At 39.2% G+C, this 16,983-nt stretch overlaps 1 protein-coding gene across 2 annotated transcripts in view; it reads right to left on the bottom strand.

The window, feature by feature from the left end:
- Nucleotides 1–613: 613 nt before the first annotated feature.
- DDAH1 (dimethylarginine dimethylaminohydrolase 1) overlaps nt 614–16,983 on the bottom strand; it is a 217,794-nt gene continuing 201,424 nt past the window's right edge. Inside the window, exons 5-6 of one of the 2 annotated variants that reach the window (XM_006830992.1) lie at nt 4,028–4,171; nt 614–1,183 (exon numbers count right to left, since the gene is read on the bottom strand). In XM_006830992.1, the coding sequence (XP_006831055.1) occupies nt 1,067–1,183; nt 4,028–4,171 (261 nt within the window). In that variant the 3' untranslated portion in view covers nt 614–1,066. The remainder of the gene's footprint in view (nt 1,184–4,027; nt 4,172–16,983) is intronic. The other variant, XM_006830993.1, reaches the window with a different exon arrangement.

Below are 16,983 nucleotides of genomic sequence, written 5' to 3'. Positions count from 1 at the left end.
TTAAGAATCATTTTTAGCTGTGACATCGCTTTTGAAAGAAATAACCTTGCTAGAACAGGATAATTGCAGCCACTAAAGGCTGGAAAGAGGGTGAGTCAGGGCAAGGGGAAATAGAAATGGGCTGAATAAGGAAGAAAGTAAGACTTTTTTCCAAGGTCTGGAATTGCCTAATAATGAAGCAAAAATTCATGGAATGTGACTTTATGACTTACTAAGACTTTGTTCTCATGGAATGTTTCTAAGCTTCTGGGTCTACAATCCCTTAACAACCATCTGGTACGGAATTCACCTTCCTAGTTTGTTGCCCTGCTTCTTCTGGAATTGAGATCTCTGGGGCAAACCCAGTCAGGATGTGCCTCTGTGTAATAACACTTCCTGAAACAGCTGCTCCAGTTCTGGTCACGGCTTTGCTGAGGAGCCTGTTTGCCCCTCTGGGGGCTCAGGAGTTGTAGCCATGAGGCAGAGGAGACCGATGGCAGCAGACAGCTTGGACCTGCAGGAAGGATCCCAGAAGGGAAGATGCTGGGCTTGACCCGAGGTCAAGGTGACAGCAATAGTAGTGGGAAAGGCAAAAAACAAAACAAAACAAAAACTGGAAAGAAAGTCATGAGTGCAGAATGAAACCAGAAGGAAAAGAGGAAGATAACATGAACCAGGAAATTTCATAGGAACCAAAGATGGTTAATGATATAAAGGAAAACAACCATAGCTTATCTGACTGATCAAGAAAACATTCATCCCAATAAACTGGCAACTAAGCAATTTTCACACTGGGATACGAACACTAAAATGAGTGTTTCCTTACTATTATTATTTGCATTTCATAGTTCATTAGCTCTACATTTTCTAGATTGCTTAATTCATTTAGCAAATCCACAGTTTAGGTACCACCATGAGGAGATTGAGGGTGGGCACAAAATGAAGCAATTAAACTTAGAGTTAATTTTTTATAAACAAGAGTTAGTAGCCCAGTGGCACAGTAGATTGTCAATGAAAACAACAGAAGTGGGGACAGAGTCATCGGCCAAGTGTGTGCAGTGTTGCCGCCTACAAGGGACTCTACAACTCAGGAGTCCACCTTTTTGTTAATTAAGATTGAACAGCAAGTGAGCAGCCCATCCACCTTTTCCAGTTCAGAATGGCTCACGGGGATCAGCATATGGTCCTTCAGTTTTTCATAAATCTACAGTAGGAATAAAGGGAAAGGTAGAGAAGAAGAGTTAGGTTTCTGCATTTATCTTACCCCTCCGTTGGAAAAGACAAGCTTGTGACGTTAGGGTTGTCTTGGTATGCTAGCACTGCTGAAACAGCAGTACCACAAGTAGGTAGCCTTCAAAAGACTCTGCTCAGAGTTCAGAAGGCCAGAGGTCTGAATTCAGGAGAGGGTTCCAGAGTGAGGGTCTTTTTTTTTCTATTTCAGCTTCTAACCAGTTATCTTTGAGTTGATTCCATATCTGATCCTATGTGTGTCCTAATAGAACTGTGCTCCAGAAGGCTTTCAGTGAATGATCTTTCGGAAGCAGACTGGTAGGCCTTTAAGTCCATCTGGATGGACTTGAACCACCAACCTTTAGATTAGTAACCATATGGATAACTGTTTGCATAATTCTGAAACACATTTCAGCTTATAGTATCAGGCAATCCTTGGAGTGCTTGGACTTGTAGATGCATCTGCCCTAGGTGTCTGTCTTCTCCCTGTTTGTGTTTCTGTGTCTATTCTGTTATTTTCATAACCCAGACTTGAGAAGGTCTAGGACCCACCCTATTCTGTCAGAGCTCATTAACATAACAAAAGAAAACATCCTATTTTCAAACAGGGTTATATTTACAGGTATTATTGTTAAGTACTGTTGCGTCAACCCATAGTGACCCTGTATAGAGTTTCTGAGGAGCAGCTGTTTGAACCTTGTGGTTCAAACCAACTTTGCAGTCCAGCACATTGACCCACAGCGCCACACTAGGACTCCATTTACAGATATAGAATGTAAATGTATAGGTTAGGATTTTAACCAGACTTTCATCATTTAACCCCAAGATATGCATGAAGTATAGACGACACAGATACCCACAGCAATATCATAGAGAGAGTAGCAACTGGTTACCCATAAGCTCTATGTTTCAACCTCAAAACCAAAGATATGTCAGAAATGTGGTTGTTACTAAAGATGCTGTTGTCATTGGTAGATGAAGTGACACATGAAAGTAGATGGCCATCTCCTCAGTCTGAATATTACTTTCTATGTCCAAAACCTCCAGAAATTTCTCACAAAATATCATGTAAGTGAGGTATTTCAGGTTGAACTACTTTTAAATTAGAGTGTAAATTTTACAGCATCTTTTGACAATTTGTTGTTGAAAGCATGTGTCAAGACTTCAAATTAACAGCTCCTACATTTTCTTTGACTATCAAACATAGCACATTTTTAAACAAAATCACTTGAAAACACACTGTCTAAAAATCATCCATCATGCTTCTTTAGGAAGCGCTGTGCTCTTTAAAATTCAGTACATAGACTAAGCACTCAGGAACTGGACTGAATACCGTTCCAGACCCAGCTCTGTCTACTTACTACTTGCAGTGTGACTTTACACAAGTCATGCTCCTCTGAGCCTCGGTCAGTTTACTTGTAAGATTGGAGTAAATAATACAGCTCTCATAGAGTTGTTGCAAAGACTAAGTAAGACAATGTAGGTAGTATACTTGCTACAGTGTCTGGCACTGATGAAGCACTAGATAAATGTTCCTGTCGAGTCACTGCAAACCTGTGTAGGGTTTCCAAGGAGCAGCTGGTCGGTGTGAACTGCCAACCTTGTGGTTCGCAGTCTAGTGCTCCTCCGAAATGCCACAGCAGGAGTCCTCGGAACCTATATTTTAAACAATCCTCACGCATATTAAACCATGACACCCACTATTCATCTGAGAAAGGGTCATGCTTCAGTCTAGTCAGGAGTCTTACATTTTCTTCATACCCATACTTTAAGCCATGGGAATAGAGAAAAATAATTTGTCTCCTCCCCTCTTTAAAAAAAATCTTTTTTATTTGTGACTATGAGGGTAAGCCTAATAATTATAAACAAGGAGGCTTCAAAAAGGTCATGGAAAAATGGAATGAAAAGATAATGGAATTGCCCACGAATTTTTTGAAGCTCCTTTGTCGTAATCCACATTTTCAAAGTAGCATACATACTTTTGAATACTTCTCAAGCTTCGTATGTAAGTAAATAAAACTAGTGGTTACTAAATTCTCTTCTCCTGTAATACTTAGTAAAAATATCTTATTCCTCTGGACGGAGATGAAGATGCTGAAATTCCTAGACAATATTGAAGAAGCTGTGAGTGAGGACTGTTCTATCTGCTTGGCAGGATTAAACTGAAATGACTACACTGTACAGATGAGCTCAGCAGAGTACCTGGAAAGACAAGGAAGATTTTCTTAGACTGGAAAGAATTCCAGGGACAATTGCTTTGTTGGAACACAAACGCAGAGACTCTTACAGGGACCCTTTGATTCCAAATAGACTACATGATTTCCTGCTCTATCCTTTTGACAAACAGAGCTTCTTGCTACATCGGAAGTACAGACCCTGTTTTCTCAGCTCTGGCAGTAAGCACCCACCTCTCTGGGCCATTTACACTCCTCTGCTTTAAGACAAATGACCATCTGATGAGGGCTAGCTCAGAGCTATCAGAAAACAATGACACAGCTGACCTTCTAATTGTAGGATTCTGCGTTTAATGAGTATGTAATTGTGGGAGATGCACTTAATCAGAGTTGGAGCACACACTTGGAAGATCCAAGTATTTATTTGAAAGCTTTCAATACCAGGCATGATTCTCTCAATTACTGCACATGCATTACTGACATGAATGAGAAAAGTAAGTTACATACAATTTCCTTGTGGTCTAAATGATCCATTGTTTCTTAGCAATTCGATAAGTATAGAAGAAAAGAAAGCCCCTGTTATATGTCCCTCCACCATGATCAATCCCCAGGCAGGAAGTGGCCATGAAGGATGAGATTTTTACCTTTGCACTTTCTGGATACTCCTCTGGGGTTCGGTGCAGCAACACGTGGCCTTTGCTGGGGATATTTAGATATATACAGTTTGCAGCCATGTCATCAGGCACAGTTAGTTTGTCGTAGCGGTGGTCACTCATCTGCTGCATAATCTGTAACAGAAACAAAGAAGGCTTAAGCAGAGTGCCTCCCCACACTTTTCAAAGAGAAGGCAGGTGGTGGTGAGAGACAGAGGTTTGCAACTAATGCCTCAGCATGTTCCCCTGTGTTCTAGTGCCCATCTGTCACCCTTAGTTACTTAGAACCAGCAGAGGAAAACCTAAGAACAGCAATTTCCCACCCATGTCCCCTCGCCCCTTTTTAAAAACTTGTCACCGTGAATTGAGTGAAGGTTTATGGACAAAACCAGCTCTACAAGTTCTACACCCAACAAATCATACACTCTGCCCCATCTCAATGATTGCAGTCCCCTCCAGTTTTCCCAGTTATCCCGCTTCCTCCCTGTGGTTCTATCTCCATTCCACTCACCTTCCCATCCCTTCTCAACTTTGTCCTTAGGTAAATGTTGCCCTTTTGATTAAAAAAAAAAAAAAGACCTTTGAGCACACCTTACTAGTGTTGTCATTCCCCCTATATACCTATTTACTGCTTGGTTGAAACTTGGGTCAGGAGGGTGAGTTCCTTTCCAGACCTGAAGGATGGTCTTGGGTCCCTCTAGTGTCTTTCTGACCAGTAAGCCTGGTCCTTTTCTCATAATATTGAGTTTTGTGCTACATTTTCTACCACTCTATCTGGTACCTTCTAATGTAATCCCTTGCATAGCAGTTGATAATGGTAGCTGGTCATCATCTAGTTCTTCAGGTCTCAGAGTCATAGAGATTGATGTTCACATGTTCCATTAGTCCACTGGACTAATTGATTCAAAGCACCTTCAGTTCTCATCACTCTACTCTCTTCTGCACATGGAAAGACCAACAGTTGTACCCCAGCCCTGTCCTTTGAACTCTTCCATGACTGAATTGACACAGTGACAGTAAGAATGGGCTCCAACATAACAATTGTGAAAATGGCACAGAACCATTCAGTGTTTTGTTTTGTTGTACCCTAGGGTCGCTGAGTTGGAACCAACTCTACAGCACCTAACAAAAATTAATGACACGACTGAATTATTTCCTGTTTAAAATGTTTTGTTGATAAACATGTATTTTCAGTAATGGAAGGCATGTAGAAATAAAAGGGAAGATATTTTTTGAGGTAATAGGGATTTTGATATAATTATATGGGACACTTATGTCCCAAGTGGACTCTGGTGGTAGGAATGATGAGCTGAGGCCTGTTTCTTCTGATTTACTCAGTTATGCAGGCTCCCACCAAGTGGTAGCAAGTTCTACAACTAAGATGGTGGCTTCCCAAGCTGGGAAACCTGAGAAGCTGAAAATGATGGTGGCAGATATATGCTCATGGGTTATGAAAGGGTTCATATCAGTGCTTGCTTCTTTTTTCTTTTTCAGATTTTTAACTTTCCATTGTTATTCTAATTTTTGCTTGTAAGACACATCAGTAAAATGAAAATGGCCTTTAAAAGGGGGTGGTGGTGGTGGGTGGGTATCTTGATGTTGCCTTTGACTACAGAAACAGGACTACCCTGGCCTATATTGAAGATGGGCCATGCTAGTAATCAGGATGGCCAGTACTCTGATTTAGCAATAGTAACACACACACACACACACACACACACACACGCTAGCCTTTTCAGTGCACATTTAAACTGAATTCACCTGTTGGCATGACTGTTGTTTAGTGCCACTGAGTCAGTTCTGACTCATACTGACCCTGCACAGAGTTTGCGTTGCCTACCTTGTGGTTCAAACCAAACTTATGGTCCAGTGCATCATCCTTCAGCACCACACCAGTCGGGACTAGGATGCCCTTAATATAATGAGTGCAAAAATCAGCTAGGGACAAGTTTAAAACCATGTTCCTAGGCCTTACCCCCAAGGATTCTGGTTTGGCAGATCTGGCAGTAGAAAGCTACATTTTGAAAGCCCTCTAGGTAACTCTGAAGCAGATGGTCCTTTTACCAAACTATAAACATATAAACTTAGCAGAACTATTCTCCAAATAATGGATTTATTAGTATCTTAGTATAAAAAAACTTTTAAAACTCCCACAAAACTAAACTTTACCCCAAATTTAAAATATTGATACCTTATCTCCCTCTGCAACAGAATCAAAACAACTCTCCCTCCAAAAAACACCCCTCCTAAAACAAAACAAAACCATAAAAACAATCCTAAACACCAAAAAGAAACAAAAAATATTATTTTGAGCATAGTTGCATAGATTCTTTCTATCCTGTATCAATATTCATATATTTTCAAAGAGTCTGCTGGAATGTCATGTCATGAAGGCTTAGCAAAATCTTTTCTACAATCAGATTCTAGTCTATTTTTTCATCCAAGTTCCCTCTGCTCTTCTATATTTGTGTGGAATTATGGAATTATGGACTCCAGAAGTAGGTAGACTTGTCTACTCAGTCATGGCAGCATTCGAGACTGCAGGCTCCCTGTCGAAAATTCATGTTTAAGAGCAAGTGTAGAGTGGCACACAGTAAGCCCTTCCTGACTCACCAATCAGGTATATCACTTACTTCTATTATTATGGAATACGTCAAGGATGGAGAGAGGCCAGGAAGAACATGATGGAGTACTTTACATAAAACATCAAGAATGGGGATGAGCACTGAATGAAATGCCAAGAGACACAAAGATACATGTAAGACAAAGACCAGACCCAGTTTTCAAAGAGTTCATGGTCTAATGGAGGAGACTGGCAGACAATTACATTACAATAATAGATGGAGTGGCAGTTAAAGCACTGGACTAGAAAGTGAAAGGTCAACAGTTCAACCCAACAGCCATTCCACAGACAAAAGATGAGGCAATCTGATTCTGTAAAGATCACAGTCTTGGAAACTGTCTGGGGCAATTCTACTCTGTTGTAATCAGCAGTGGAGTTAATAAGAATGGTACTATGCTAACCATTTAAAATTTATTATTTAATCACATTAGCTTCCCATTTTATACATGAAGAAGAAATAGACACATATGCTTGTGTATAGCTATATACTCAAGCCTAGATCTATGCAACGCAAAGCCTTTGTTATTAATCATCTTGCTTTATTCTCTTTCTTGACCTCTATAGCTGCTTTTCTTCCCATAAACTACCTTAACATATATTTTTGGCATTCATTTGGTACTTTTTTTCCCCCTTTAAATACCATAGGAATCCTGATGTGGCACTGCAGGATAAGCATTGGACTGCTAACCGAAAGATTAACAGATCAAACTCACCAGTCACTCCTTGAAACTGTATATAATGTCTGCTGCACAAGACCTCTTTAAAATTTTCAAGAGCAAAGATGTCAGTTTAAGGTGTTCCTGACCCAAGCCATGGTATTTTCAATAGCCTCATATGCATACAGAACAGACCATCCATTGCTTATATACAAGTTTAAGCTGAAACTGAAGAAAAACAAGTCCATGAAAATCAAAATATGGCCTTGAACATATCCCATCTGAATGTAGAGATTATCAAAATTCAGATTTTGATGCATTAGACACTAATGACCAAAGCCAGAATAGTTGTGGGATGACATCAAGAACATCATACAAAAAGAAAGCAAAAGGTCATTAAAAAGACAAGAAAGAAGGAAAAGATGAAATGGATGTCAGCAGAAACTCTGAAACTTGCTCCCCAGCATAGAAATGCTAAAGCAAATGGAAGAAATGAGGAAGTAAAAGAGCCGAATAGAAAATTACAAAGGTCAGCTTGAAAGACAATGTCAAATATTATAAAGAAATGTGCAAAGACCTGGAGTTGGAAAATAGAAGAACATGCTCAGCATTTCTCAAGCTGAGCAAACTGAATAAAAAAATTAATCCTTAACTTGAAATACTGAAGTATTCTATGGGCAAAATACTGAATGATGTAGAAAGCATCAAAAGAAGATGGAAGGGATACACAGATTCACTGTACCAAAAAGAAATGGTTGATGTTCAAATATTTCAAGAGGTAACATATTATCAAGAGCCAATAATCCTAAAGGAAGAAATCCAAGGTGCATTGAAGGCACTGGAAAAGAACAAAGCTGTGGGAATTGATGGAATACGAATTGAAATCTTTCAACAAACTGATGTAGCACCAGAGGCACTCACTCATCTATGCCAAGAAATTTGGAAGACAACTGACTGGAAGAGATCCATATTTGTGCCCATTCCAAAGAGAGGTGACCCAATGGGATGCACAAATCATTGGACAATATCATTAATATTACATGCAAGTAAAATTTTGGTAAAGATAACATAAAAACAGCTGCAACCATACATTGACAGAGAACTTCCAGAGGTTCAAGCCAGGTTCAGAAGAAAATATGGAACAAGGGATATCATTGCTGATGCCAGAGGGATCTTGGCTGAAAGCAGAGAATACCAGAAAGATGTTTACCTGTGCTTTATTGACTAAGCAAAGTCTTTTGATTGTGTGGATCATGGCAAGTTATGGACAATATTGCAGAGAATGAGTATTCCAGAACACTTAATTGTGCTCATGAGGAGCGTGTACAATCCGTATGCTGAGGAAATAATCTGAGAAGCTGGACTATGTTACGAAAAACGTGGCATCAGGATTGGAGGAAGGGTCATTAACAACCTGCAATATGCAGATGGTACAATCTTGCTTGCTGAAAGTGAAGAGGACTTAAAATGCTTACTGATGAAGATCAAAGACCACAGCCTTCGGTATAGGATGCACCTCAACATAAAGAAAACAAAAATTCTCAACACTGGACCAATAAATAATATCCACAGAAATGAAGAAAAGATTGAAGTTGTCAATAACTTCATTTTTGCTCATATCAACCATCAACACTCATGGAAGCAGCAGTCTAGAAATCAAATGATGTTATTACTGCATTAGGCAAATCTGCTGCACAAGACCTCTTTAGAGTGTTCAAGAGCAAAGATGTCAGTTTGAGGACTAAGTTGCACCTGATCCAAGTCATGGTATTTTCAATAACCTCAAATGCATGTGAAAGCTGGACAATGAATAAGGAATACCGTAGAAGAATTGATGCATTTGAGTTATGGTGTTGAAGATTACTGAAACTACCACGGACTGCTAAAAGAACAAATATCTGTATTGAAAGAAGTACAACCAGAGTGCTCCTTGGAAGCCAGATGACCTTTTGCTTTGTTTCTCATACATTGGACATATTATCAGGAGAGCCCAGTCCCTGGAGAAGGATATCATATTTGATAAAGTAGGGCCTGAGGAAAAGAGGAAGACCACCAATGAGATGGATTGGCACAATGGCAGTAGTAATGGGCTCAAACATAGCAACTACAGTGAGGTTGGTACAGGACCGGGCAGTATTTCGTTCTGTTTTGCATAGGGCTGCTATGAGTTGGTGCCAATTAGATGGTACCTAACAACAAGTGAGCTGGTATTAGTCATTTTGAATCTGACAATCATATGGTTTACTATGCCAGGAATGAAAAACTTAAGAGGAATGGTATCACATTCATCATCAAAAAGAACATATCAATGTCTATCTTGAACACAGCACAATGCTGTCTGTGATAAGAAAATATCTATATGTCTACAAGAAGACCAGTTAATACCACTATTTATTCAAATTTGTGCACCATTCACTAAAGCCAGTGATGATGAAACTGATGAGACTTATTCAGTGTGAAATTGATCAAACACGCAATCAAACACAGTAATTATTGGAATGGAAAGGCTGCAGACTGAGAGAAAGGATCAGCAGTTGGATAAAATGGTCTTAGTGATAGAAATGGTGCTAGAGATTGCATAATGGAATTTTGAAAGATCAGTGGCTTGTTCATTGCAAATACCTTTTTTAAACAACATGATGACTATATATGTTGTTGTTAAGTGCCTTTGAGTTGGTTCTGAATCATAGCAACCTTATATAGGGTTTCTGAGTAGCGGCTGGTGAGTTCAAACTGCCAACTTCGTGGTTCAAACCTACCTGTGGTCTAGCTTATGCTACAGCGCTATACCAGGACTCCTGACTATACACATATGTGTGTGTGTGACTATACATATGGACCTCATCAAATAGCATACACAGAAATCAAATTGACTACATCTATAGGAAGAGATAGTGAAAAAGCTCCATATCATCAGCTAAAACAAGGCCAGAGGAAGACTGTGGAACAGACCACTAATTGCTCATATGCAAGTTCAGCTGAAACTGAACAAAATTAAAACAAGTTCATGAGTGCCAAAATATGACCTTGAACATATCCAACCTGAACTTACAGATCATCTCAAGAACAGATTTAATGTATTAGACACTAATGATCGCAAACAAGAAGAGTTGTGGGATGACACCAAGAACATCATACAGGAAGAAAGCAAAAGCAAATGGTCATTAAGAAGATAAGAAAGAAGGAAAAGACCAAAATGGATGTCAGAAGTGACTCTGAAACTTGCTCTCCAACATAGAGATGTTAGAGCAAATGGAAGAAATGAGGAAGTAAAGTTGTAGAACATAAAATTTCAAAGGGCAGCTCAGAAGGCAAATTCAAATATTATAATGAAATGTATAAAGACTTAGAGTTAGAAAACTAAAAGGGAAGAACACACTCAGCATTTTTCAAGTTGAAAGAACTGAAGAAAAAATTCATGCTTCAACTTGCAATATTGAGGATTCAACGGGTAAAAGGAGCTCTGGTAGCGTAGGGGTTACGAATAAGGCTGCGAACCGCAAGGTCAGCAGTTTGAAACTACCAGCTGTTCCACAGGAAAAAGATGAGGCTTTCTGCTCCCGTAAAGATTGATAGCCTTGGAAACCCTGTACAGGGTGGGTATGAGTCAGAACTGACTCCACGGCACACAGCCACAGCCATGGGTAAAATATTGAATGATGCAGAAAGCATCAAAAGAAGATGGAAGGGAAAAAAAGATGATGGAAGGAATACGCCGAGTCACTGTACCAAAAACAAATGGACAAATTTGGGTTGTGTTGTGCATAAGGTTACTACTAGTTGGAAGTGACTTGAGAGTACCTAACAATAATATTTTGGCAATCTTTGCCCTTTATTCTCTTGTAAACCAGCCTATTTTGGAGGTAAACCTTTATTCCTGAGACCATGTGATTATACCCATCATTTATTACCTGCTGCCTTTTTTATCTCCTTTCATTATTACCATCATATGGTGACTTCTTCATCATGGATGGTCCTTGGATTAACACATAATCCAATAATATGTAGGTTTCACATCCCTCTTGCCTAGATATCCTATTGAGAAGTACTATAAAGTTCCCAGGCTTTTAAAATTAGGACCAATTTTAATATGAGAGGTTTTGAGGAGTTTCTTTTTATTTTCATTGTGATTTGGGGAATGTTTCAGAGCAACTATGTTTTTCATTCAACAATTCATACACATTTTGTTTTGTGACGGTGATTGACAATCCCACATTGTAAAATCACTCTTCTCACTTCCTCCTTGTGTCCTTTCCTTCCCCTTCCTGCCTTCTGATCTTTATCACTGGGCAAATGCTGCCCTTTTGATCTCTTTTCATTGATTATTTTTAAGGAGTACATAATTCCCTTGTGTTATTGTTCACCTTGTAAGCCTAGCTATCCTTTGGGTGAAATTTGAACTATAGTAGAGGAAGTTTATTTATCTTTTCAGAGAGCTGGCTCTTTGAATGAATGTTGAGGCATGGCAGAGTGGAGAGAGCATGGGCTTGGGAGGCAAACAGACCTGAGTCTGACTTCTTTCTCCATCACACACTAACTGCCTGACTTTGGGCAAACCATTTAAGCTCTCCAAGCTTCAATTCCTTTGGCTATACTATGGTTGTTGTTGTTAAGTGCTGTCGAGTCGGTTCTATACTGTGGTTAAGATGATGTGATATCTATTTCTCATAGGGTAACTCTGTAGATTATTTTGAAAAATAAAATATATAATGTATGTATAAATTTTGCTTAGCAAAATTTCCTAGCATATATTCAATGTACAATTCATGTGAGTTCTCTTCCCTTTTGTTTCTTGAAAATTGGCATATAGCAGATGATCAAACTATGCTTTTAATCAGTTGATTTATTCCTTCACTCCTTTCACATTTTCAGAAGGATATAGAGAATCACAGTAAAACACTGTGATAAGTCACATGTATGAACAACCATATTTCCTCAGAAACACAATGTATGGTCATGTTCAGAAATACAAGTGCAATTCATTACTTAATGGGAAACTGGCTAAAATTAATGCGCCCAAGGTTTCTCACTCTCTCTTTTTAATACCTCATGGTAGTGTGCTGTGGAGTCTGTTTCGACTCACAGAGACCCTATATAGAGTTTCCGAGGCTGTAAATCTTTACATGAGCAGAATCCTACATCTTTGTCCTGCAGAACTGCTGGTAGTTTTGAACTGCTGACCGTGAGATTAGCAGCCTGATTCATAACCACTACATTACCAGAGCTCTTTCCAGTACCTCATAGGAGGGCACTGTACTCTGCAGTCCCAACCCAAATAAGCCTAAGAGCCTGCACTCTGAATTTGGACTTCTAACCTTCTAAACTGTGAGAGAATGAATTTCTGGTTGTTACAGGCAACCACTTGTGGTATTTCTGCTATAGTAGCATTAAATAATTAAGACAACCATGATCCATTTCCAAGTCTCTTTTTCTTTTTCTCTCCTTTCCCCCCACCCCTTTTATGATTCTATGGTAGAGTCCTGGCATGGTACTGTAGGATAAGTACTGGACTGAAAGAAAGGTGGATGGTTTAAACTTACCAGTCGCTCCTCGGAAACTGTACAGGGTTGCTGTGAATCAGAACTGACTCGACAGCACTTAACAACAACAACAACAACAACAACAAATGATGCTATGGTATTTTCAGTCACCTTATATGGATGTTCAAGTTTGACAATGAATTGGAAAGCTGGAGAAGAATGGATGCATTTGAATTATGGTGTTGGTGAAGAATATTAAAAGTACCATGGACTGACAGAAGAACAAGTAAATCTGTCTTGGAAGACGTGCAACCAGAATTTTCCTTAGAAGCAAGGATGGTAAGACATTGTCACTCATACTTTGGACATGTTGTCAGGAGGAATCACTCCCTGACGGAGGACATCATCCTTGGAAAAGTGGAGGGTCGACAAAAAAAAGGAAGGCTCCCAATGAGATGGACTGGCACAGTGTCAGCAACAATGGGCTCACACATAACAAACTGTGAGGGTGGTGCAGGACTGGATAGTGTTTTATTCCATTGTGCATAGAACTGCTGTGCATAAAAACTGATTCCACAGCACCTAATAACAACAATGACAGTCTTGCAGTGGAGATCTTGACTTCCTAGCTTAAAACACGGTGTGTGTAACCACTTAGCTGGTCAAGCCTAGGCACCAACAAGATATTGAAAATCAAATTGTCCAGTGACTTAACTTCTAAGAAATTAGAAGTGTGGGAAGCATTTTCTAGGCCAATGTACTCAGACTCGCTGCTCAGACTACCATGCATAAGCCAGTTGATTTTCTAGTTCAACTCATTGTCTAAAAATGATTGTACTCTATCCACAGATAAAGAAATTATCCTCGTCTTGTAAGATGAGATGAGTTGACGAAGAAAAGAACATGGCAAGATCATACCTTTTAGGCCTGACCATACCTTCAGCAGCTTCATAAACAGCGTGGGCAAATTCCCACCTCGGCCTGACTCATGCATGTCCGGTGGTGACTGTGAAGCAGAAACATGGAATGTTGTGCATTCCAGAGGAAGTGTTATAAAAGATAGTTATCAGTGCCGACTTCTTGTTTATCAACTAGGGAACAAACTAAAATCTCCAAGGTTGTGCCTACCTTAGAAACTGCCAGATTTCTTTGGAATAATGAAGACTGCTATTTCCTTCCTGGTTGTGCTTTATTTTGGTTTTAGCTCTTTCCATCCCCCAGTCCCATCTCTTACTCTTGAGTGAACAATCCTTTCTCCCTTTAATTTCCTATTTGTTTCATTTGTCATTCTTCAGTTAATGGCAATGTCTTTTGAAATTCTAGTTTCTGTTTTTCCTACTTTTCCAATACTCTTCCGTTTTCTCAGCCTTACATTTTGAATTTATAACTTTTGATGGGAGTGTTTTTAAAACTACTGATAGAAGGGCCAGCACCCAACCTAGAATTATTTGAGGATAGTTTTATTCTGCTCATTAATATTATTAATGGGGAAACAATTTAATGCTAGGAATCTATAAAACAATACACTGATAAATTCTACTGAGAGTTACTCTTAAAATAAATGGCTTAATAAAACCACCAAAAGCCACTTTAGAGAAGCTTTTCAATTAATTCATCAAGGTCTTATAGTTATCATTTTAAGAGAGGTTAAAAAATGTGCCCAAATAAAATACTTTTATTTATAATAGAGAAGGCTCCTTTTGGAGCAGTGAGTGGTTCTGCTTAACTGTGGAAAGAAAACAACAACAACAACAACAACAAAACCCAAAAGTACAGAAGGCTGTGCCAGACATAGTCTTTCCAAATGAAAAGGATTAGGCAGTAGTAACTGTAGTGTAGATAATAAGCAAGAAATACACACAGACACGCACACACACATATAAGGAGGCTTCAAAAAGTTCATGGAAAAGTGGAATAGAAAGACAATGGAATTTTTCCAAGAACTTTTTGAAGTCCTTTCATATACACATAAATCCACTCACCACCACTGAGTTGATTCCAACTCACAGCAAATATATATATGTTGTTGTTGTTAAGTGCCGTTGAGCTGGTTCCGACTCATAGAGACATTGTATAGGGTTTCCAAGGAGCAGCTGGTGAACTTGAGTCACCAACCTTGCAGTTCAAACGGACCTTGCACACCAGCGCAATAACCTGCAGCACCAAACCAGGACTCCACATATATATATTATATACTTTTTTTTTTCCTTGAAAAAATTGAAGGTGATCATTGGTTTGCTTATTCTGAACACAAAGAAATTCTGTCTTCTGGGAGGAAGAACAGGTTTCTCTTTTACTGTCAGAGTGCTTGTTTTCTTACTCTTATATGTTGTTATTGTTAGACTAAGGCAGCTTACCATTTATTTATAGCTGGATTCAGGAGATTTATGCATATACAGAATGCAGTGTGCTTGTCATTCTGAGAATAACACACAGAGAAAGGCTCAGGGAGATGGTCTCTGTCTCGCTAACATCTTTCCCCTGTGGTGCCCAAATGGGCACCGTGGGGACTCGCTCACACAGCCTGCCTGACAGGGCATCACCTCAAAGAGTTCAGGCTCTGCAGACTGAGTCATGCTGTGGCTAAGAAACGGGCTTTGTTTCTGCTTTGTGGATGTACTTTGTTGAAAGATGAGTATCATTTCAAGTATCCCGAGAACGTGGCTGTTGAACTGCTTAATTCTATGTACCAATATTTCTTCCTAAAAAAGGATGGAGGAGATAATATTGCTACAGAGCTCTATGTAAAGTGTTCTTTTAACCTCAGGGTCTGTGTTTCCTGCTTCTCACTGTGCCACAGCCAGACTGGAAAGGAGAAGGCACCTAAAGTCTTCCCGCGTCACTAAAATTCCTGTCCCTAAGAGCAGATAGATCGCTATATCCTGGATACCCCAAACTTGAACTCTGAATGACACACATAAGTTCTTCAGGTTTTTGTTTTTTGGGGATGGGGGAGATCTGAGAAGTCTAGTTGCTGCTCCAGTCAAGTTACCTTTTCTGATTTTTGATATTTCCCAAAGGAATTATTCCACTTAGTGTGAAATAGAGTAATTATTATTGGGATTGGATTTAATTGGGGTTGGGTTCAAGTCAACAATCATTTTTCTAGTGCTCCTCAGAGCTAAGTTCTGTGAGAAGGAAGGGAAAGAGATACAATGGCAACTCAGTCACAGACCCTGCCTGTGGAAGACAGTTTTTTATAATATAAGGCAGGACAAGGATATGCTAGCAATAAGAAAGCCAACCTCCATTCTATCATAGGTACTTCCAGAACAAAGAAGGCATATAGCTGTAGGAGGGAAATATCTTTGAGAATCATCTTGGCTGTGCTGGTCTGTTACACAGATGCTGGCTTGAAGGAACTGGTCTTGTTCCCCAGAGTGTAGCTGTCACTGAACAGAGTGGGAACTGGCTGGCTGTCAGCCCAAGAATCTACATGCATTAACCAGCAGGCATTTCCGGCAGTTCCTAACATTTCTGGGAATTCTCTCATCCCGAGAATTGGAAGGCAATGCCATTCTCCTGTTTCTTACTCATGTTTTCTTTGTATTATAACAATTATTAAAAAAAAAAAAATTCTTGGACTTTGTTGTTTCACAGAACAATTCAGGATTCATTGCTCAAGTGTGGAAGGAAAGGTACATATAAAGTATTCATAAATATTTAGTAAATAGTTAAAGCATACTTTTGACTTGCTCATATTGATCTTCCTATGAAATATATGTATGTATCCACTTCAATTCATCAAAATTAAAATGCTATAAGTAAATGATTATACATTCTTTTGAGATATACACTATATGATATTCAAGCCTACTTCTACTGCTACTGTAAATATAAAATCATTCACTTATTTATCTATTGATCAAAGATTTATTGAATGCCTGACAATATAGCAGACTCTAAGTCCTGGCAATCCTTTAAAGGCCGAGCAATATAACTATGGACAACATTCTAGAATTTATATCGTATTTTATTTTTTATAGCCTTACCATGGATCAACTCAAAAAGAACAGAAACTAAGAAAAGCTGTCTTTTAACAGGCTGTGCAGACCCCTACCACTCATCTGTCAGTTTGTCATACTGTGGTGGATTGTGAGTTGCTGTGATTCTGGAAGCTATGTCACCTGTATTTTAAATACCAGCAGGGTCACCCATGGTGAACAGGTTTCAGATGAGCTTCCATAC

The sequence above is a fragment of the Chrysochloris asiatica genome, unplaced genomic scaffold (genome assembly GCF_000296735.1).
Source record: "Chrysochloris asiatica unplaced genomic scaffold, ChrAsi1.0 scaffold00002, whole genome shotgun sequence".
NCBI classification, from domain to species: Eukaryota; Metazoa; Chordata; class Mammalia; order Afrosoricida; family Chrysochloridae; genus Chrysochloris; species Chrysochloris asiatica.
Note: the sequence above shows the minus strand (reverse complement) of the source record. Positions and strands in the feature narration are given on the sequence as shown.